The sequence below is a fragment of the Neoarius graeffei genome, chromosome 11 (genome assembly GCF_027579695.1).
Source record: "Neoarius graeffei isolate fNeoGra1 chromosome 11, fNeoGra1.pri, whole genome shotgun sequence".
Classification (NCBI taxonomy): Eukaryota; Metazoa; Chordata; class Actinopteri; order Siluriformes; family Ariidae; genus Neoarius; species Neoarius graeffei.
This window is the reverse complement of record NC_083579.1, coordinates 33834087-33856970: the sequence shown is the minus strand read 5'-3', so window position 1 is coordinate 33856970 and position 22884 is coordinate 33834087. Positions and strand designations below refer to the sequence as shown.

At 42.7% G+C, this 22884-nt stretch overlaps 1 protein-coding gene across 4 annotated transcripts in view; it reads left to right on the top strand.

Annotated features, from left to right (window-relative positions):
- The window catches only part of kif13ba (kinesin family member 13Ba), a 124264-nt gene extending 103869 nt beyond the window's left edge, over nucleotides 1-20395 (top strand). For all 4 annotated transcript variants that reach the window (XM_060933742.1, XM_060933741.1, XM_060933743.1 and 1 more), the window contains 12 exons: nucleotides 1461-1516; nucleotides 1632-1756; nucleotides 2045-2221; nucleotides 6130-6222; nucleotides 6343-6495; nucleotides 6636-6713; nucleotides 7879-7932; nucleotides 8023-8155; nucleotides 9747-9844; nucleotides 11181-11246; nucleotides 11331-12009; nucleotides 15950-20395. In XM_060933742.1, the coding sequence (XP_060789725.1) occupies nucleotides 1461-1516; nucleotides 1632-1756; nucleotides 2045-2221; nucleotides 6130-6222; nucleotides 6343-6495; nucleotides 6636-6713; nucleotides 7879-7932; nucleotides 8023-8155; nucleotides 9747-9844; nucleotides 11181-11246; nucleotides 11331-12009; nucleotides 15950-16140 (1903 nt within the window). In that variant the 3' untranslated portion in view covers nucleotides 16141-20395. The remainder of the gene's footprint in view (nucleotides 1-1460; nucleotides 1517-1631; nucleotides 1757-2044; nucleotides 2222-6129; nucleotides 6223-6342; nucleotides 6496-6635; nucleotides 6714-7878; nucleotides 7933-8022; nucleotides 8156-9746; nucleotides 9845-11180; nucleotides 11247-11330; nucleotides 12010-15949) is intronic.
- The last annotated feature ends 2489 nt before the right edge of the window (nucleotides 20396-22884 follow it).

Here is a 22884-nt window from a genome sequence, read left to right as displayed (position 1 = left end):
GGGAGATGCCAGCAGCATTTGTACAATAAAGTCAAACATCAGTTAGAATAAAATGAGAAATAAAATAATAATAAAATATTCACCAATAAAAAAATAAATCACTCCCTACTATATTACAGCTCACCATTTTCAGTGGAAAATAAATGAAAATACACTCTGGATTCTGGATAGAGAAAGTGAGAACGGAGTGTTAAAAGCTCTGGTTAAAAGGAGCGGCTGCTCCTTTAAGAGTATATCGCTTTCCGAATCAGAAGCGCGAGCGAGGAGAATCACTTGCGCAAGAATTATAAATACTAGTGGAGTACATTACAGCGCAATGTGAAGTAGCATAAGAACATTTAAGAGTTTAATTGATGTATTTCGTTCATTACCGTTTATCCAAGCAAGTGTGCATCCATGACACAATTAATTACTGAGCCCACAACAAGCGTCCTGACAAACTCCCTACAGTATTACACAGCCTACTAGCACCATATCACACCTGGCTTGTTTAAATGTTCAAATAGCACTTTATAAAGTTACCTAACATATACAAGTGCACGTCATGAAGTTTACTCATCACCATAACAAATAGCCAGTAGGCTTGCGCTAGCCTACAGAACACAAACACTACGTTTTATTTCGTCTTCCCTTGACCACCTCTCTGTATGGCTGTCATTCTACTGTTCGAGTAGAACTACTGACACATTCACAACGTTTCCAGACGGGGATTTAAAAATGACTGCAGCCTATGTTATGCTGGGGACTGCTTACTATGGACAACATTACATGTAGTTTCAGCGAGACTAGTTGGTTGTAGGCTAATTCAAGTGCTTCCTTCCGTAAGCTAAGTTTGCCTGGCTACACAGATGCAAATGGACAATTTTAACAAGTAGTAGATGAAGAATGTAAACATATAATGATGTTGTGCGTTTGTGACTTATTGCGGCAAAAGCAGCGTGTCCTTACCTTGAAGTGGGTTCTGCTTCTGCCCGAGTGCCCGTACGGCCGCCTTGAAACAGTTCACAGCGTTTAGCTACGCGTGTTGATTGGCTATATCTCTTGTGCCAAACAAATCAGATGATGTGGTGGGCGGGACCGTGTTCTTGAACTCAGAGAGGCGAGTGCAGGAAAGGACGTGCAGTGACAGTCGCGTTTGGAACGAAATGGCTGCAAAAAGGCATGTTATCGGCATATCGGTGGAAATTATGGCCGATACCGATAACTCTAAAAATGCAGAATATCGGCCCGATATATCGGCCAGGCCGATTATCGGTCGACCCCTAGAGGCGACAGCGCTAACCACTACACCACTGTGCCGCCCTCTTTCTGAACATGATAAGCAAAAAAAAAAAAAGTAAATTAATAGACATTTTAATTGGGTGTAAATATGTACGAGTTCAAAAGGTTAAATATTTTATATTCATGGTTTGAAATTACATGGTTTGGACGCTGTCATTTTGATATTTTTGTCTTGGCAGGGTACCGGTTCCTGGGATGGAAACTCACATTCCAGTGCTCTTCCTTGACCTGAGTGGTATGTTAACTCGAACAGTTTAGAAATGCCAGATCTCCAGTTTTGGTCGCTGTTTAAAAATCCCATATAACTGATATTTCTCTTCCTGTCCGTTCTCTTGTCGTCTCCACTTTAGCTGATGATTTTAGCTCCCAAGAAAACCTGGACAGCCCAGAAGCCGGCGGCTGGGATGCCATACTGAACGGAGAGGATGAGGACGACTTCTTTGATCTGCAAATTGTCAAACACTACGATGGAGAGGTGAGAAATCAGCATTTAGGACTCTGATACGTCAAGGTGACGTCGAAGAAATGGAAGTCTTTCAATGAATGTGTTCTTAAGTGTAAGTTTTATAGTTTTATTATAATAGCGAGTTATTAATTTTTTTGTGTACTCAGTTGAACGTCCAATCAGAGAACACACTCTCCTGCCAGGCTCTGACACTGATATGAACTGACACTCCGTTAAACAAGTACCAACATTTCAGGAACCTGAGTGACACGCTTGACTTGATCAGCGCTAACCCTGATTGGTGCCATTTTGCTGCAGGTGAAAGCTGAGGCCTCCTGGGACTCCACGGTTCATGAGTGTCCTCAGCTGAGTCGAGGTGGAGCTCCAGACCAGAGGGTCTACCTGACCATACGCACCGTGGTGCAGCTCAGCCACCCGGCAGAGATGCAGCTCGTCCTGCGCAAACGCATCTGCGTGAATCTCACCGGACGACAGGTTGAAGCGCACTCTTGATTCTTTTCTCTTTGTGCTCTCTTAAGAGCTCTCACTGGGTACAGTGTGAATTAAGTATTGTTTAATCTATAGTTTTTTTTTATTTAATTAAAGGTTAAATATTACTGTATGTTTAAGTTATTCCACGAAATCAAGTCGTACATGAGCTGACAGCCGACGAAGCGCGTAGTGCCGAGTTGGCTGTAAGCCATATACAACAAGATTGAGCGGAATAACCGTTTTATTCTGTCCACATTCACTGGATTTTGAGAAATGGAGCATTTTTATTTTTTGCAAATTTGATGCACAAAACGTCTGACGAAATCATTTCTGCTTCGAATGTAAACAAACCGGTGAAATGACCGGAGCAATTTGTGAAAAATGCTATGATTTAATAATAATTATTGAGGAAAAAAAAACATTCTTACCATCAAATACTTTCATTTCGTATTTTGTTGCTTTTTATCCCCCGCTGGCTGCAAGGCCCGAAGGGGGATTATGTCGTGGTGATGTCCATCCGTCCCAAGAAGGGTGCTCACCTTCTGAAATCAACTCCTCTCACAATTTTTGGAGGAATTTCACGAAACTTGGCAGGATTCTTTGTTACATGTCGGTAATACACATATTGTAATTTTGTTAAATTCGGTCAAGTTTTACCAGAGTTACAGCCCTTGATTAACAAAATTATACTTTGCCAATTTCATGAGTGTGTTTTCCTTCTGACATCAGCTCCTCTCACAATTTTTGGACGAATTTCTCGAAGCTTGGCAAAAGGCCTTGTTACATTACACATCACACATCACATTATCTCTAGCCGCTTTATCCTTCTACAGGGTCGCAGGCAAGCTGGAGCCTATCCCAGCTGACTACGGGCGAAAGGCGGGGTACACCCTGGACAAGTCGCCAGGTCATCACAGGGCTGACACATAGACACAGACAACCATTCACACTCACATTCACACCTACGGTCAATTTAGAGTCACCAGTTAACCTAACCTGCATGTCTTTGGACTGTGGGGGAAACCGGAGCACCCGGAGGAAACCCACGCGGACACGGGGAGAACATGCAAACTCCACACAGAAAGGCCCTCGCCGGCCCCGGGGCTCGAACCCAGGACCTTCTTGCTGTGAGGCGACAGCGCTAACCACTACACCACCGTGCCGCCGGCCTTGTTACAGTGGGGCAAAAAAGTATTTAGTCAGCCACCAATTGTGCAAGTTGTCCCACTTAAAAAGATGAGAGAGGCCTGTAATTTTCATCATAGGTACACTTCAACTATGAGAGACAGAATGGGGGGAAAGAATCCAGGAAATCACATTGTAGGATTTTTAATGAATTAATTGGTAAATTCCTCGGTAAAATAAGTATTTGGTCACCTACAAACAAGCAAGATTTCTGGCTCTCACAGACCTGTAACTTCTTCTTTAAGAGGCTCCTCTGTCCTCCACTCGTTACCTGTATTATTGGCACCTGTTTGAACTCGTTATCAGTATAAAAGACACCTGTCCACAACCTCAAACAGTCACACTCCAAACTCCACTATGGCCAAGACCAAAGAGCTGTCAAAGGACACCAGAAACACAATTGTAGACCTGCACCAGGCTGGGAAGACTGAATCTGCAATAGGTAAGCAGCTTGGTGTGAAGAAATCAACTGTGGGAGCAATTATTAGAAAATGGAAGACATACAAGACCACTGATAATCTCCCTCGATCTGGGGCTCCACGCAAGATCTCACCCCGTGGGGTCAAAATGATCACAAGAACGGTGAGCAAAAATCCCAGAACCACACGGGGGGACCTAGTGAATGACCTGCAGAGAGCTGGGACCAAAGTAACAAAGGCTACCATCAGTAACACACTACGCCGCCAGGGACTCAAATCCTGCAGTGCCAGACGTGTCCCCCTGCTTAAGCCAGTACATGTCCAGGCCCGTCTGAAGTTTGCTAGAGAGCATTTGGATGATCCAGAAGAGGATTGGGAGAATGTCATATGGTCAGATGAAACCAAAATAGAACTTTTTGGTAAAAACTCAACTTGTCGTGTTTGGAGGAGAAAGAATGCTGAGTTGCATCCAAAGAACACCATACCTACTGTGAAGCATGGGGGTGGAAACATCATGCTTTGGGGCTGTTTTTCTGCAAAGGGACCAGGACGACTGATCCGTGTAAAGGAAAGAATGAATGCGGCCATGTATCGTGAAATTTTGAGTGAAAACCTCCTTCCATCAGCAAGGGCATTGAAGATGAAACGTGGCTGGGTCTTTCAGCATGACAATGATCCCAAACACACCGCCCGGGCAACGATTTCAAGGTCCTGGAGTGGCCTAGCCAGTCTCCAGATCTCAACCCCATAGAAAATCTTTGGAGGGAGTTGAAAGTCTGTGTTGCCCAGCGACAGCCCCAAAACATCACTGCTCTAGAGGAGATCTGCATGGAGGAATGGGCCAAAATACCAGCAACAGTGTGTGAAAACCTTGTGAAGACTTACAGAAAACGTTTGACCTCTGTCATTGCCAACAAAGGGTATATAACAAAGTATTGAGATGAACTTTTGTTATTGACCAAATACTTATTTTCCACCATAATTTGCAAATAAATTCTTTAAAAATCAGACAATGTGATTTTCTGGATTTTTTTTTCTCATTTTGTCTCTCATAGGTGAGGTATACCTATGATGAAAATTACAGGCCTCTCTCATCTTTTTAAGTGGGAGAACTTGCATAATTGGTGACTGACTAAATACTTTTTTGCCCCACTGTATATGACGGTAATACGCATATTGCAATTTAATTTCGTTTGTGAAAATTTTCCCAGAGTTTTGACCCTTGATTAAATAACTTGTACTTTGACAATTTCATGAGGGTGTACGTTCTTCTGAAATCGACTCCTCTCACAATATGTGGAGGAATTTCACCAAACTTGGCGAAAGGCTTTGTTATATGACAGTTATACGCAGATTGAAATTTCATTTAATTTGGGCAGATTTTCCCAGAGTTATGCCCTTGATTATTAACAAACTTGTACTTTGGCAATTTCATCAAGGTGTGCTTGCTTTCTGAAATCAACTTCCCTCAATTTTTGGAGGAATTTCATGTAATTTGGCAAAAAGTTTTTATCCCCCGCTGGCCGAAAGGCCCAAAGGGGGATTGTCATGACGATGTCCGTCTGTCAGTCCGTCGCGAGAAGGGTACTCGCTTTCTGAAATAAAGTCCTCTCGCAATTTTTGGAGGAATTTCACAAAACTTGGCAGGATTGTTTGTTCTATGTCGGTGATGCGCATATTGCAATTTCGTTCAGTTCAGTCTCATTTTACCAGAGTTATGGTATAGTTGCCAGTGGGGGATATCGTGCTCTCAGAGCACTCATTTTGTATTTTTGGGGGTTTTGCTTTCAAGTAGAGTTTTCATTTCGTCCTCGGTTGGTTGAGCAACACGCTCTGCCATTTTGTTGTTCTTTAGGGTTATTTGGTGGTTGGCAAACCAGCTTAAAGGTGCATTACCGCCACCGACTGGGCTAGAGTGTGGAACAGAACATATTGGGGGGGGGACTATATTCTTTTAGTCATTTCTGTTTCTTTTAAATACTTGATACCATTTTGTTTTTTTTTCTCTGCTCACGGTGTATGAGCTGATAGCCTAGTAGTAGAGTAGCCCATCGGAGCACGTGATTGCGCATATCCAGTGAATGTGGATGGAATAATTTCTGATAACCTTTTGAGGCATTAAAGATGATCCCATGACTGTTTTTCAGTTCAGTGACTATATTGTAGTCAAAAGCTCATCGTGTCACATTTGTGTTGGAAATCAGCGTATAGAAGCGCAGAGAGACAACAACCTTCACAATTCTGAAACTCCTACCTAGAATAGTGTGGTGATCTAATGTTCTTTTTATTCTACATGTTTGTCTGCAGGGTTTTGCCCAGAACTTCTTAAAGAGAATGTCCACACGGAGCACCGTGCCGGGCTGTGGGGTGACCTTCGAGGTTGTGTCTAATATCCCAGGGGTGAGTGAGTGCACACTCATGCTAGAGTTGTACGCAAGATGTGGAAACTTGCAAGTTGTGGGTTACTGCGCTATGAAATTGCATGTTATTTATCGCATATACAACTGTGTTAATATTCAGGATGCTCAGAGTTCCGAGGACAGGGAGATGCTCGCTCGCATGGCCGCCAACACCGAGAACCCCAAATCATCGGACAACGAGGCGGCCATCGAGAAATACCTGCGCAGTGTCCTGGCCGTGGAAAACATCCTCACGCTGGATCGCCTAAGACAGGTCCGTTACCCCTCACTTAACATTCACCAGCAGGATTGAGATAAATGATTTGATTCGGAGGTAATTATGTTTAATTGGACGATGAGTAATGCATAAGCAGATGTTCGTACAGATCTGTGATGATGGTTTTGCGTTTTCAGGAGGTAGCTGTGAAGGAGCACTTGGCTGGGAAAGGAAAGGGAAGCAGACGGAGCCTCAGCTCACCCAGTGTGCACAGGGTGAGTACATCAGAGCTTATAGCAAGAGCAATCCAAGTTAAATGTTCTCACAAGAGCTGTGTATGCAGCTCTGAGTTTGGGGTGGGCAATACAGACAAATCTCTGGATGTTAACGCTACATATTAGAGCCCTGCACTCCCGTGGGAGTCCCGCGGGACCCGACGCAAAGCAGTGCAGCGCGGGACAAATTTTGAAAGCTAATTGCGGGCGGGAGGGGGAGTGCACAATGAGGGAGCGGGCGGGAGAGGTGATGAGCTGCAGTCCCGCTAACTAAAAACGTCTCGTCGTCTTCCGCTTCATCTGGGACCGGGTCGCGGAGGCAGCAGTCTAAGCATGGAAGCCCAAACTTCCCTCTCCCCAGACACCTTGGCTAGCTCCTCGGGAAGAACACCGAGGCGTTCCCAGGCCAGCTGAGAGACATAGTCCCTCCAGCGTGTCCTGGGTCTTCCCCGGGGCCTCCTCCCGGGGGGACATGCCTGGAACACCTCCCCAGGGAGGCGTCTAGGAGGCATTCGAAAAAGATGCCCGAGCCACCTCAGCTGATTCCTCTTGACTAAAAACGTGTTTAAAATAAAATTTATAAATTATTAATTTATGTCTATCATATATAATTTGTGCTGGATATTTTATTTGGCATTAATAAAAACATTTTAAGATGCCTAAATTTGCGGGTGTGGTCTAATCTCGCGTACGTTTCCAATTCCTTTCCGCTCTTCCGTGTTTGAGATCTCCGATCATGGCAGAAGAGCAGAGCTCCTCTAGTGAAGCTCACAATGGGTATCTCTGTAAAGCCTCAGCTGCGCATGCCGCCTGGCAACGCGCACCCTCGCTACGTACGCTAGGTGAAGGATCGGTCAGTGGAGAGCTCAGCTAAGCTCAGCATGTTTAATTCCCCAAGCCAATGACAAGAACTTTCGTGAGAAATAACGTGAACGTCTGCATCATGCGGGATTTGCGGGCGGGAGCGGGACAAAATATGGCAGGCGCGGGCAGGAGCGGGACTGAAAATCATAATTCTTTGCGGGAGCGGGACTGCACAATGCGGGAGCGGGACTGAAAATTCTGTCCCGCGCAGACCTCTACTACATATTACACACTTTTTTTTTCTTTTTTTTTTCCCGTGATGTTTTATTTATTTATTTATTTTCTTCCCCCCCCCCAATAGCTTTCTGGAAGCAGACAGGATCTGTCTCCAAACTCAAGCCTAGAGGACAACAAGGTGAGCAATCTGTACATCCTGTTTTCCTTAGGACTGTGTGCAATTCTAAAAGTCTAAAAATTCAAATTTTTTCTTTTTTTTTTGATGAAGAATCGATGGGAAAGTCAGCAGGACATCTTCCTGACGGCTCCACAGTTCAGCCGCACGCTGCCTCGGCCCGCCAGAGACCCCACGCCGCCGCCACAGGGCCAGAGTCCACCCCAAACCCAGGATCCAGAGCAAGGTAAACCGGCCACGCCTTTATCCTCACAAGTCCTCTAAGGCTGTCATTTCATCTCCATCCCAGACTCTTCCTCTACTTTACAGCTTCTACTTTGTCTTAAAGGAACAGTCCACCGTACTTTCATAATGAAATATGCTCTTATCTGAATTGAGACGAGCTGCTCCGTACCTCTCCGAGCTTTGCGCGACCTCCCAGTCAGTCAGACGCGCTGTCACTCCTGTTAGCAATGTAGCTAGGCTCAGCATGGCCAACGGTATTTTTTGGGGCTGTAGTTAGATGCGACCAAACTCTTCCACGTTTCTCCTGTTTACATAGGTTTATATGACCAGTGATATGAAACAAGTTCAGTTACACAAATTGAAACGTGGCGATTTTCTATGCTATGGAAAGTCCGCACTATAATGACAGGCGTACTAACACCTTCTGCGCGCTTCGACAGCGCATTGATATCTGAGCTCCGTATCAATGCGCTGCCGAAGCGCACAGAAGGTGTTAGTACGCCTGTCATTATAGTGCGCACTTTCCATAGCATAGAAAATCGCTACGTTTCAATTTGTGTAACTGAACTTGTTTCATATCACTGGTCATATAAACCTATGTAAACAGGAGAAACGTGGAAGAGTTTGGTCGCATCTAACTACAGCCCCAAAAAATACCGTTGGCCATGCTGAGCCTAGCTACATTGCTAACAGGAGTGACAGCGCGTCTGACTGCGTCTGACTGACTGGGAGGTCGCGCAAAGCTCGGAGAGGTACGGAGCAGCTCGTCTCAATTCAGATAAGAGCATATTTCATTATGGAAGTACGGTGGACTGTTCCTTTAAGCTGATATCCGACACAGTGTTAGGTTGACTGTACACTCTATTGTGTGTTTCTGGTGCTTGTTAATTACACAGTATTTAAGCGCAAAAATACTTGTTTTAAATCGGTCACACCTTTTGTAAACTGGATTGTAAATTTATAGTCATGCTTTAATCTCATCTCGGCATACACGGAGGAAAAATCAGCATTTTGGCACTAAAGTAAAATGTATTTATTTAGCTATATTTGTTACATATTCATGATCTTTATATTTGCCGTTTGAGATTTCTAAAAATGTTTCTAGACTCGTAGTAATGTGATTTATCATCTATTTTTAAAGAAACCTGAAAAAACTTTATTCATGCACAGGAACTGGCTAGTTTCTTTATTTCAGACGTATTTTTCCTGACCCTGAAATTGGCCCCACCTTTTCCCCCTTAAAAAGAAGTTTACGAGGCAGATGCAGTTGATCCATTAGAGTCAGTTGGAAGATGAACAATTTTTGATAGTGTTTTCATTGCAATATAGTGAACTTTTATGCATATGTGACATAAATGAGCAATTTAGTTCCCGTCGCCATACAAACAGCATATAACTTCTCATTTCCTATATTGTTGTCATGTCCAACTACATGTTAATGTGGCGTTCAACTTCTCGCACTCTTCCCCGTCTGCCTCCATCACGCCCGTCCTTGTTTCCCCGTCACCGTCTCTTCCTTCTCCGTGTTCCTCTCCTCTTCCACGACATCCCCTCAGGCCTTTCAGGGCTTGCTGCTTCTTATCTCTCCCCAGTCAAGGCCCTCGTCCCTCAGATGCCCAAGCTGCTCAAGTCCCTTTTCCCTGCTCGCGAAGACAAGAAGGACCTGCGTCCCTCTCCACAATCACAACAGGTACGCAACCTTGTCTTTTTGGTAATAAATACACTTCTTCTCTCATTTCAAGTCCCCTGAACATGTCCTTTTACACTGAGGAATATCTGTATAGTTTGGCATTTATTAAAATAATCCATGGATTATGGCGTAGCTGGCGAGTGTAAACTAGTGTGCATTTGTCAAGATTTTAGTATTGGAGTGATTTTCAGTGATTTGTCTCTTAGTGAACCGGTCAATATAACAGGATACTTTAAATATAGATAGGGAATGAATTGTCAGTGTTAATTTGGTCGTAGAATGAAATGTACAGTCCCAGAGGTGCCACCGTCTTCTGTAGGGGTGTTCACTCAGCAACTCTTACTCCGGTGTAGCACCGGGGCTGCCCCGGTAGAGCGTTCACACGGTACAAAGTTATACCGGTGTAGCCCCTGAAAGCTGCTTAAACCGGTGCAAATCTAACCCTGCTCGGGAGGTGGTTTAAGAAATTTACTCCGGAGTAAATGCTAGTTTGCGGGGCAGCACCGATATAAAATGGGCCGTCTGAACGCTACAGGGGTAGACTCGCTACGCGTGAGGAGAGTTGATTACATACGGGCATCGCATAATTTGCGTCCTGGTATTTTGCGCTTCCAAAATGGCGAATATCAACAACAACAGAACTGCGTGTCTTCCAGTGTTGCCAGATTGGGCGGTTTTAAGTGCATTTTGGCGGATTTGAACATATTTTGGGCTGGAAAACGTCAGCAGTATCTGGCAACACTGGTGTCTTCATCCACGTTGTTTTCCCGGTGCTTGGTGATGCCATGACAACTGGGAAAAGGAAGTACATTTTCACGCATGCGCATATTTCATTTCCGCATTATTACTATCGTATAGCACGGTCGCAAAAACTGCCGTGTGAACGCAAGTGGGGCTGCACCGGTGCTAACACGCTTCTCTCTAGTAAGCAGGTTTGTGACGTGTGAACGCTCCACAAAATTTACACCGGTGTAAGATATATCGCAACAAAATACATCGGTGCAGCATCGATGCGAATATGTGCCGTGTGAACACCCCTTGTTTAGCCTCAAAACACCTCAAAAATACACTTTTACGCTTATCTAGCTAAAGCCATGGTCAAACCAAACTCAAATAAAAAAAATTCTCACGTTAGAAAAGCGGTCTGATGTTCATGGTAATGTTGGTTTTTGTTTTTTGTTCTCTCTCCCGTTCTCTGCCTGCTACGATTTTCTTGTTAGCAGCAGAATAATTCCCTCCTGCACAGTCTGTCTGCAAAACCTGAACGTAGTAATTCTACGAAAACAAAAACTTTTTTTATATGTCTACGAGATTAACGTTTTGTCCATCTTTCCAGCACGTGCCTCGGATCATGATGCAAACTAGCATCGGCCCAGATGAAAGCAGAGTTCGAGCAGAACTGGTAAGTTCCTCAACCCTTGATGGGAATAACATGTGAGAAGCTGTGTTTTAGTTATTCTTTGGTGGTGTTCATGCCTTCCCTCAGATGCCAGTGATTGGAAGGAGTCCTGGCTCTGAGAAACCCTCAGACAGCCCTGATGTATCCATGTCCTCCATGCAGCACTCGCATGAGCTGCCCCTCAGCCCTATGAGTGAAGCTTCCAGTGGCTATTTCTCCACCAGCGTCTCCACCACAACCCTCTCTGATGTCTCTGCAGCATCCGGGGACCTCACCCTGAGCCCCAACACCTACGATATGTCCCGGCGTGGTGCAGACGAGTGTGAGGACACTTGCGTTCCTCCTGCAGAAACCAGGATAAAGCACGATGAGGCACCTCAGCAGAACCTGAACCCCAAAGACCTACAGCCTGCTCCTCGGAACGGCGTTCCCTGTTCTAACTCTGAAACAAAACTAGTAACCGTCCCTACTTTAGTACCTAAAGCTGCTACAGATTATGCGTTCTCCCTCCAGAAGGTCAAACCTTCAAACCTCAAGTCGTTCAGCCCTATACTGCCTGAGGAGGAGGAGGAGAAGGAGAAAAGAGAAAGAGGCAGGGCAGAGGGCAGCTGTGATGTAACAAGCAGACATATTGAACTCCCTCGCTGGCTCAGAGTTGGAGAAAGCGTCATGGTGGCCAACAGTAAGAGTGGCACAGTGCGTTACGTTGGGCACACGGACTTTTCTGAAGGCACCTGGGTTGGAGTGGAGCTCGACACGCCCGCAGGTCAGTGTGATATTTTTACTTGCACACTAATATCCTGATCTACTCTACTGGTTGTGTTTAAAACACAATCTTCAGTATCATCATCATCGAGGTGGGTGATATGACGCGCATCACAATTCTCGAAGGTATTTTTATGATGCGTTATGAATAATGTATACAAATTGCCAACAAAGCAGCAGTGTGGCATTTAAAGGGCTGATGACACGTTTTTGACATCTTTGGCGATGTTTTATAACATAAAAAGTAATTCCCGATGATCCATATATTAATTCACGAAGGCGCCTATTTTACAAGTTATGATAAAAAACGCGGCTATTTGGGCAAATTTGACGGGGCTGCAGCACCCAGGAGACGAAAGAGGAGGAGGAGCTATATGACGTCAGCGAAATAACCTTCCTCCTAACTTACCAGTTTGTTGTTGATGCGACAGGTGTTCAGTTTGTCATTATTATATATATATATACAGTTATTATGCCTTCGCGTTGTGTTGCCGGCTTTTGCTCCAAAACCCACAAGGATGGGGTAAGTTTATTCAAGTTTCCCAGAGATCCCGAGCTGCATGCTAAGTGGGTGAAGCAAGTCAGGCGCACTCGTGACAAGTGGGAGCCCTCACCAACATCCGTCCTGTGCTCTGAACACTTCGATTTGGATTGCTTTGACACCCTTCCCAGCTTAAAAGAATCTCTTGGGTGTTCAGTTCAGCACAAACTTGTGCTGCTACCATCAGCAGTGCCTACAGTATTCCGGAGGGGGTCTACTATAGCCTGGCTAACGCAACTTCAAAGCTCTGCGAGCATTTGGTCTGGCCAAGCTATTAAGCCCAACCGTTTCCCAGAGCCCGTGGTTGACCCGCCTCCCTGAAATGCCTCAGTTTGCTACTGGTCAAAGCCAGAAAAGGCTGTGACAAAGCTTAAACCAATCACATCACTCTTTCCTCTGACGTATGCGACGCGACGGGGCTAACTGGCAGATTAAACTCTTACCGAAGCCGGTCGGGAGCAAGGCAATAACGTTCTTCCTTTCAATAAATACCTCCAGGGCTGCTCTTTGCTCCGTTTTCAATGAGAACTTCCCGTTGAATGCTTTCAATACAGCATCTACCGCTGTGTTAAAGGCTTGCCGCTGCTCCATGTTCGTGATGTGAATGAAGCGCTTCCGGCATAGATTCTGTAAACAATCTATGGCTTCCGGTCGCAGTTCTACTACGTCACTGCCTTGAACACGCCTCTACCCAGGGCCGTTGGAGATGCTCAAAGTTGATTGGTTCCCGATTTTTCGGGAGCTTGGAAATGCTGTAGATAGCCTGCCTGGCCAGACTAAGCTCGGAACAGGCCCTCGTGTTGCGTCACGCTTAGGATGGGCGGGCCCAGGCTAGGTCTACTAGTAGCTATGCCGGATCCAGCAGTCGCCTGGGACAAGGCGACTCCTCCAAAGACAGTCCTCCTGTCAGAACATGTGTTGAGAAACGACATAAGATAAAAGTACGTAGAGCTATAGAGTGCTCCGACATGATGCTAAAAATAGTAACCATGCGGTCTGCGCGGCCATCTTGGAAGTGACTCGCTCCAGAGCGCTCATAGAGTACACATTCATGATAATCATAAATGTAATCATAAAGTCGGCGTGATATCAGTCATGTATTTGCTTGCGAAAGCTTGCACTGTCTTCGATGGTGTTGGATGGTTTGTTTACGTTTTCTTAGTACTAATACAAAAAAACTGATCTATGGGTATGGGCATCATATCGCCTAGTCTTCCTCCTCACTTGCTGGTTTGTTGATGTGACAGATTTGTAGTAGCAGTTGTAGTATTTTGCCTTTGCATTGTGGTCTCTTATTGCCAAGTTGAAAGAATTTGTTTCTCAAAGCAAAGCTAACTTAGCCAGACAAGTAGGCTACAGATTGTCATTTGCTTACGCTGATGTAGGTTATCAAATATTTTGCTTCATTCAAGGATAAAACTAAGAAGCCATAAACTAGAAGACGTGCCTGCCAATATTATCCTAAATGTATCACGGATCAGGCATAGTCGTAAGCTTATTATGTTAGCCGTTTGCATGCTCCATTAGGAACTATGTATTCAGTGTAGCATACGGCTTACATGATATAAGCAGTGTTTACACATGCAAGACAACAATACACAATATTAAAATATTGATTCCGTAACATCTTGAACAAATACGGGTTGACCTACCAATCCTTGTTATCCAACCTTGTGGTGTTCGTCAATGCTGGGCTGTCTGCCTGTCCGCTGTCCATCTCGGGGTCGGAGTCGCTCTCAGATTGCACAGTAACAGGTTCAAACCTGTACGGCTGGATGCACCCGTGTTCGTCATCACTTGATTCTTCCGATCTATCCCACTCGCAACACAATTCTAGACTCCCAGAAGAGCAAGAGCTAGAGAGTTCACCGGCATTTTCATGCGCCATTTCCATTGAGTAGAACAGCCAGTGAACCGCAGCATGTTCTTCCGCTGACGTCACAGCATGGCCGCGAGCCACGGACCCAGTTTTCTTGCGCTGTGCAATTAAAAGTTGGATATTTGCGTAACAACAGCTTCTTTTCACGTAATTATAACAGAAATCTAACGTTTGCCATGTTGTATAGTTTATTTAAGGAATTGCATAGAGTCATGTTCGTGTCATCAGCACTTTAAAAACGTTTGCTAATACTTTATTTCATGTCTACAAAATTTAATTTTTTTGTATTATTCAGATTAAAAATATTAGTGCTGTCAAAAATGTCGCGTTATTAACACGTTAACTTGACTCAATTTTAACGGCAATAATTTTTTTATCGCGAGATTAACGCTCTGTGACATGATGCCACGCCCCGCACAGCCAGAGTCCTCTGCCCTCCCCCGAAGAGCCACGGTGCTCGGCTTAGGTTTCGTTTTCCCATCGGCGGCTCCAGCCCCACTTTGCAGTGGCTGTGACAAGACGTGTTATGCTCTGCAATAAAAAAAAACATTGGTACAACCAGTGTTCGAACTATGCCGATATTTTCGGGGGGGTCCCTTATTTTCCCTTGGGGTGCTTGCGCTTGTCTCAGAGCGCGGATCTCCATCGCACGCTCACTTCGGATATGCAAATGCTTCCCGTTACACACGATTGCTATGTCAATAAACATCATTTTGCCAATATTTTAGAGACCCCCACAACATTTCCCAAATCATGTTTTCAAGGGATCTCATGTCTGTTTCAGGGGATCTCGGATCCCCCGAGTACCCCCGTAGTTCGAACGGTGAGCAAGCCCATTCACTTTTTTATGCTGATAAGAGAATTACAATGGTTTTTCATGTGACAAAAATGTGCGATTAAATTGCGATTAATCGCGAGTTAACTATGACAGTCGCGACATTAATCACGATTAAATATTTTAATCGCTTGACAGCACTAAAAAATATACTAAATAAATCTTGGAAAATGAAATGGTGAAAAAAGGGACTTTTTTTAAAAAATATATATATATTTTTTTTACAATTTTAAAGATTAAACACAATTTTTAACATCATGTTGGTTGCTTCAGTCAGTTTGTGATTACATGAAACATTTTCAGTTAAAAAAATATTAAAATATATTACAATATCTGTTATCTCAGAAAAGCATGTTGTGACTTGATAGATCAATATATTGATAAATTATAATATCCCTCAGCCCTAGTGGAGTCGGGTTAGAGAGAGTTAAATTTCTTAAGTACATTTAGAATCAGTCTAACTTTACTAATGTTATGAAAATAAATAAAGTTTAGCCCTTTGTGCTGAAACAGCATGCTTGTTAGGGGACTTGTCTAAACTTGGTGTCCTTGTAGTTGTGGTGCAGATCGACAGGTTTTAAAGTTCAGACCTGCTCTCTGATCTCTCTGGTTCTTCAAGAAGTCTTTTTTTTTTTTTTTTTTTTTTTAATATATGATGATTTATGATTTGTTTTTCCTCCTGCCAGGTAAAAACGATGGCTCTGTAGGAGGCCGTCAGTATTTCCGTTGCAATCCCGGTTACGGAGTCCTTGTGCGGCCGGACCGTGTGAGTCGGCGCGACGCATCTAGACGGCGTAGCGGCGATTTCCTACAGATTAAAGCAGGTTCAGGCCTGACCAGTCAGAAAGCAGAGAACCGTAAATCCTGGAGCAACTAAACGCTGTTCCTTCCTGTACGAGGACCGAATCCGATTCACGCACTTGTTCTGTGTAACCCTGGTGCTCGGTTCTACACGGAGGAGCGACGGCGTTTTCACCTCTACACCAGCGTACCTGCTCACGTGACGAGTCGCATCTCAACACTGAATAAACTCTGCGAGTCGAAACTCGAATAGAACAAGGAATCCTGTTCTCTGGGGGTCGAACGGGCGATTTTTATCCGGCCCCGATTCTCTCCTTTTGTAGACTCATGTTTTACGTGATTATGCATGATTAATCTTCCTCCCCTGTAGTCAATAATCTGTGCTGAGAACCCCGAATGTGCCTTTGTGATTCAGGATTCCCCCACCCACCCACCCACCCACCCACCCTTGTCCCTTATTCCTCTAACACTAGCAAGAAAGCTTTCTGTAAGCATGTGGTCTGATCTCAGGGATTGGTCAGAGATAATGGTTGTATCTGATGTAAGAGAAAGAAAGTTCTGCATCAGAAGATGCCAAAATTGTGGTTTATGCATATATATACTTGTACTAGGTGTAACTGTAAAGGCCTACTCACACCAAACATGCATTTTATGTTTAATTTAAAGTTTAGTTTTTGTGGTTTTTGGATGATCTTTGGCAGTTCATATCATATCTTAAACATTGATCGCTCGTATTAGAGCTGTACGATCCTTTATTTTAAAAATAAACCATATCAGTGCTTTTAGTGGGAAGTGCAAGTTTATGGCCACAGCATTATTTTAGCCCCGATGTTGCGTCAGTAGATCGTCTAATCTAATCGTCGATAAATTAAACAAATCTAATTTTAATAAACATGCACGCGAACGCTGCTAGAGATCCGCTCCCTGCAATTTGCAGAAAATACACATCGAGCCAAGTGTGTGGGGAAAACCATTTCCAACTCTTTTACACTTTCATAATTCATCGTGTTTAGTATGAGTAGGCCTAAAGACAGGAAGTTGCATTTCCGATGCGACGTGCTGTACTGTATTTATTGCCTGTACGAGAGTAAGATAAAGATGGAATTGCATTCGGAGAAAAGTCTGTAGCTCATATGGGGAAGGCCACTACATACCTCAGAGCACGTAGCACGTAGACGCGAGCGGTTTAAGAGAGCGGATCAGTTTAACGTTGCACTGGAATTCATGAGGATAAACCTCCAGTTAGAAATGGCACGTTGAATGACGTGTAAGAAATGTTAGTTACAGTTACTGACACCAGGGAGATCATTTTAGTGATTCATGAAGTTCAGTCTTCCGTGAGGAGCTTTGAATTTAGCAAAGATAAGAGGACGGACCAATTCCTGGCAGTGCCTAAGGCTACACTATATTCATTTGCGTAAAGCGAATAAATAGAAAGAAAGTCATTCCAAGTGAAAGTACTAAATGGTTTTTGCATCATTACACAGTCGGAGATGCACGTACTTCAGTATGAAGGAGCATGAATGAATGTTCTTGCACATGGGAGCAGACCAGAAAGATGGGTTATACCATTGCATTTTAATCCTTACCCTGTGTTCACACTCGCACACGACGAGCCAATCAATCGTGGCGCTGGTTCAGTGTCGCACAGTCCTTCCTCAGACGGTAACGGCTTTATACAGCTTCGAAAGCTAACTAGTTAAATGCAGATTAAAGTAACGCGTTAATCAGTGTTTGATGTAGCTGTAATTAGCTGTACTAGTTACATACACTCACCAACGATCTCTGCTACTTCCTGCCAAGCTTTATTTTTTGCTTCATAATGTCTCTGTACACATTTATCAAGAGAGCGTATAAGACAGGGATAAGATAAAAGCACTAAGTCTTTGATTCATTTTTGAGCATCAGACAGCAAATGGGAACATCGTACCACACATCGGTCCAGCGAATCGTGCGAGCCAGTCGTTTGGATTTGTCGCTTTATGGCGTTTTGGGAAAATCTCACTTTGTCGCTTGCTAGTGTGAACGCAGGGTTAAAGTCGTTAATGTGATTTTTCTTAAATCGAATGCAATATTGATATTATTAAAGTATATGTTAATGATTATAGATAGCCATGTGGATTTTTTTTTCCTAAAAGTTTGCAATTTAGGAATCCCTTTCAATTAAAATATTGCACATTTTGATTTGATTTAGATTAGACGTGTGCCCACGCAGTGGGCGTCTTTCCTTGTTTTATAGCGGGTTAAATTCTAACCAAGGACTCGGTGCTGAAATAAAAAGCCATCGTCTTTTTAACTCCCAAGTGTCCCTAGGAAGGGGTAAGACTTCCTTAAAGTAGTATTTATTTTCCTGAGTTTGTTTTCTTTGATAACTCCAGAGTCTTCTAACTAATAGAACTGTTTAGTGGAAGTGTGTGCATGTGCGTTGTCATTAGACATGGTTTCTTCATCTTGTCATTGTCTTGGAAATGCATCTTTTTTTTTTTTTTTGAAATCAGGTCTGTGCCTTGTGCAGCAAGATATCTGAAAAAATTACGCACAAGTAGCTCAGAATAGTGCTGCTCTGATCAGATTAGCAGACGTGCAGACATCAGTCAGCAAGATGAGTATGGAGGTTACTGGCAAATAAATAAAAACCGTATTTAAACAATTTTATGAATTGCAGATACAGATTTTATAAAATCATCATTAAAAACATTTTTTTTGACTCCCTTTGTGTATTTACACGTCCATTTTTACACCAATTTCAACATTTTGTCTAAGCTCCGCCCCTTTAGCAGTCAGTAGCTGCCTGCTTGGCCCCACCTCTCAAGATATTTCAGTAGTGTTTAATTGCGTGTTTTGTAGATGTAGCCTGAACACTGTGAGCATGTCTATTGTGTTGTCCTGTACGTTCATAAAATTACAACGTCCTTGATTTCTTTACGATTCATTACGTAGACGAGATCGTTTTTGTGCTGTGAGCTGTCTGTCTGTGCGGTGGTCCCCTCTCTCCCCCTCACCGGCTTGGCTTTTAGCACATTTTAGCAGAACTCGCATTAACGTCCTAAACTATTTCAGTGATGCTTTTATTCTATCCAGTGTTGTAAATGTGGCTGGTATTAAGTGTAATCATGAGTGTGATGAGTTGCTGCTAGAGAATCCTCACAGATTTTTATCCCGCAAGTGCAGACAATAAAGAATTGCCAGGTTTAAATCTGTACGGTTTTTCTCATGATTTTGCAGACAAAAATCGTTTTTAAAAAAATAAATAAATAAAAAAATTGGTTGTGAGTTGAGATCAGAGGTCTTGCAACGCATGATACGATTGATGTTCACAATCTCACGGTTGATTTGGTGCCACTGGGACCGAAGATGATCGACAGCCATTCCCCCCCAGTGTGAAATGGTTTTGTTAATTTCATACACTGTTTCGACACTCGGCTAAAACCCTCCAATAGGAAGCGGGCAAATTCACGCGACTGCTAAAGTACAGTAGTAGCGATGTTGAAACCTAAACATGTTCACAGATACAAAAACATTGCTCACATCAAGCTTGTTTGACAGCGTTACACTAATTGCTGTCGTAAGCAGTGTCGTACATTTGCTGTTGAATCACAGGTCTATCGTTAGAGGATCTTCATCTCAGTGGCACATGCTAATCACGCACACTCAGAATTCAGACAAGAGTTTTCTTTTATTGAACTTCTCATAAAGTGTGATCTTTAAGCGCGCTGAAATTGTACAGTCGAAAACTGGCCAACATTTCAGTTAGCCTACTGACATCTGTATTACTGATTACAAAATATTTTGCCAAGATTTAACACGTAAGTGCAATTTAGCAGTTATCTGATGCGGGAGCAGTGATCTTCTTTTGTACGTTTTCATATCTGACGTACCGTTCCTCAAACCCGCCTCTGATCCTCAGCAATATTAAATATTAAAGTGACCACAAAGTGTCCTTCCAGCTCCATTCCAGCTGGGCTCGGTGACTCCGACAGAGTGTTTAATTCTCAACCCCTGAAAATGGTTCCTTCCTTCCTTCCACCTCTGTGTGCTCTCTACACCGACTCGCAGCTCCTTTTCCCTCCAAAGTGAAGTGCAGTTTCCCTCCACAGAGCTTTCATCGTACATGCTCATGAACTGCTTCCTCTCACTGATCGTGTGTGTGTGCACATTCTGAGACTCCAATCTGAGCACAAGTTTGGGATTAATTTAATTATTTGTAATTTGATGCTGATATCCAAAGAGTAATCGTGTATAATAATACATTTATAATTTCTTTTATATATCGACTGTACAGTAATCGCTGTGGAAAGGAAAAATAAAAGCAACTGATTTACCAAACCGACTGCGACTGTCCTTATTAATCACATCATTAATCCCCAGCACTGATGGTACTCTTCCTTACAGTTGTTTTTTTCTTCCTGTTTTCTCCTCCAACCATTTCTTTCTTCCTCTAACTTTAAAAAAATAATGATCTATTGCTCTCATTTTTGTGACTTCTTTCCTTGATTTTCTTTCCAGTAACAACTTGAATAGTATTTTCTCTCATTTTCTTTTTTCTAGCATTTTTGTTTTCTCTTTATCTTTGTTCTTTACCCCTTAATGACAACATATGAGTCATTCTATAATTAGGGGTACATCTCAAGTCCATGTGCTGTATTTGTCAATTTCACTAACTGTTAACTTCAGCCAATGATCTTTTGTACATTAGCACACATTTCTCTTTTATATAATACAAAAAGTCAACAAATTACATCATTTTACTCTGCAAAAATGCATATATAATACTGGAGTTTGGTGTTTTTATGCTGTCCGATTTTCCAAATGTCAGGTTTGGTCTTCATATTTACATTTTAAAAAAAGGTTTTTGTTTAAAATTTTTATAAATATTTATTCATGGTAATTATTATAATATGACAAAAGTGTTTAAAAGCCTAAAATGCTTTATATTATAAATTAAATGAAGAATTTTGTGTGCGTCCGAGAAACTTATGCCAACTGTGTTACCCACTGACACCCCCCCCCCCCCCCCCCCCATAAATCAGCAAATGGTTTGGTCCTAAGTCATGTGACCAACATCATGTGATGTCATATCCTCTTTGGTGGGAAATTTGAAGACCGTGTGGTAAGTTTTGAGTTCACCTCTTCAATATTTTCATCAATACTGTTGTATACTCCTAGAGAGGGTTAATTGTCTGTCAACATATTCATCTCATCTCATCTCATTATCTGTAGCCGCTTTATCCTTCTACAGGGTCGCAGGCAAGCTGGAGTCTATCCCAGCTGACTACGGGCGAAAGGCGGGGTACACCCTGGACAAGTCGCCAGGTCATCACAGGGCTGACACATAGACACAGACAACCATTCACACTCACATTCACACCTACGCTCAATTTAGAGTCACCAGTTAACCTAACCTGCATGTCTTTGGACTGTGGGGGAAACCGGAGCACCCGGAGGAAACCCACACGGACACGGGGAGAACATGCAAACTCCACACAGAAAGGACCTCGCCGGCCCCGGGGCTCGAACCCAGGACCTTCTTGCTGTGAGGTGACAGCGCTAACCACTACACCACCGTGCCGCCCCAACATATTCATATAAACCTGATTTAGAAATTGTATTTACAAAGTATACAGCTAAAGATAATAAAAATATGAATTGATTAAGGTCTTGTAGTGAAAGCTCTGAGGTCTGCAGTTAGCACAACACTCTAAAAATGGCCGAAATGTCAACTGCGTTACCGTCAACTGTGTTACCCATCAGCTATGACACAGTTGAGGAGGAGTATGTTTTTGTCACTTAATCTTCATATTGACAGACAAACAAACAGAATGATTTAATATGTTCAATTTGTTAAATAAGCTACGTTTCTCTGAAATTGTGTCTAAATGTTGTTTTAACAGTTCACCTGAATTCATCAGCTTATTTGTAGTTAAATTTAAAACAATAAAAAGCTCTTTTTATCCTAAAAAGTGTCCTCTTGTTCTTCTGCCCTGTCAACTGTGTTACTCCCGTCAATTGTGTTACATTGCCTGTCAATTGTGTTGCAAGTGTTTTTTGTGCTATAAATCTCTTACCGTATGTGTTTGATGAACTGTAAAATAAAAGATTGGGGATTATCTCTGGATAGGGAAGTCTTGTATAAGGAGGGAGAACAACTCTAAATTTGACGTAACAAGGATTTATGTTGAAAAAAGTGTCATTCTGCATCACAGTGAACCATAAAATTCTATTTATGAAGCTCAAAATTCATATTTTCCATAACAGTTGTACAGATTAATTAAAAACATCTTGTTAATGGACTTAAGCACTTTCAAACAAATGTTTTCAAATGTGTAGTATTTTTATATATGTTTAAGATGACATAACATTTGTCCGTAACACGGTTGACAAAATAAACAATCAAATGTTCATTTTCATTAAAATATTTTAAAAGTAATTTAAGATTAAGCTTGGCAATTAATTTGTTTAGGAACTTGAGGGTATATACCATGGAAACATATAGGTTATTTATTGAAAAAGAATACTGATATTTTGAGATTTTGCTTTACATGAAATGTACCCCTAATTATAGAATGACTCATATGACGACCCCGTGTATATCCCATAATGACGACATGCATGACGCCTTGTCTAAAACCTTGTCTTTAGACTTTTTTTTTCCTTGTAAATCTGTTCTCAGGGTGAACAGTAAAAACAGATACAAGGGTGGCTGTAGCAACTGCTTTAAGGGGTAATTAAAACATTAAAGGTATAATCTATTTTTCTCATCTTTTGTCACTTCCTTCCCCAAATGTTTTCCCCTCATTTCTTCTTTCTGTCCCTGCATTTT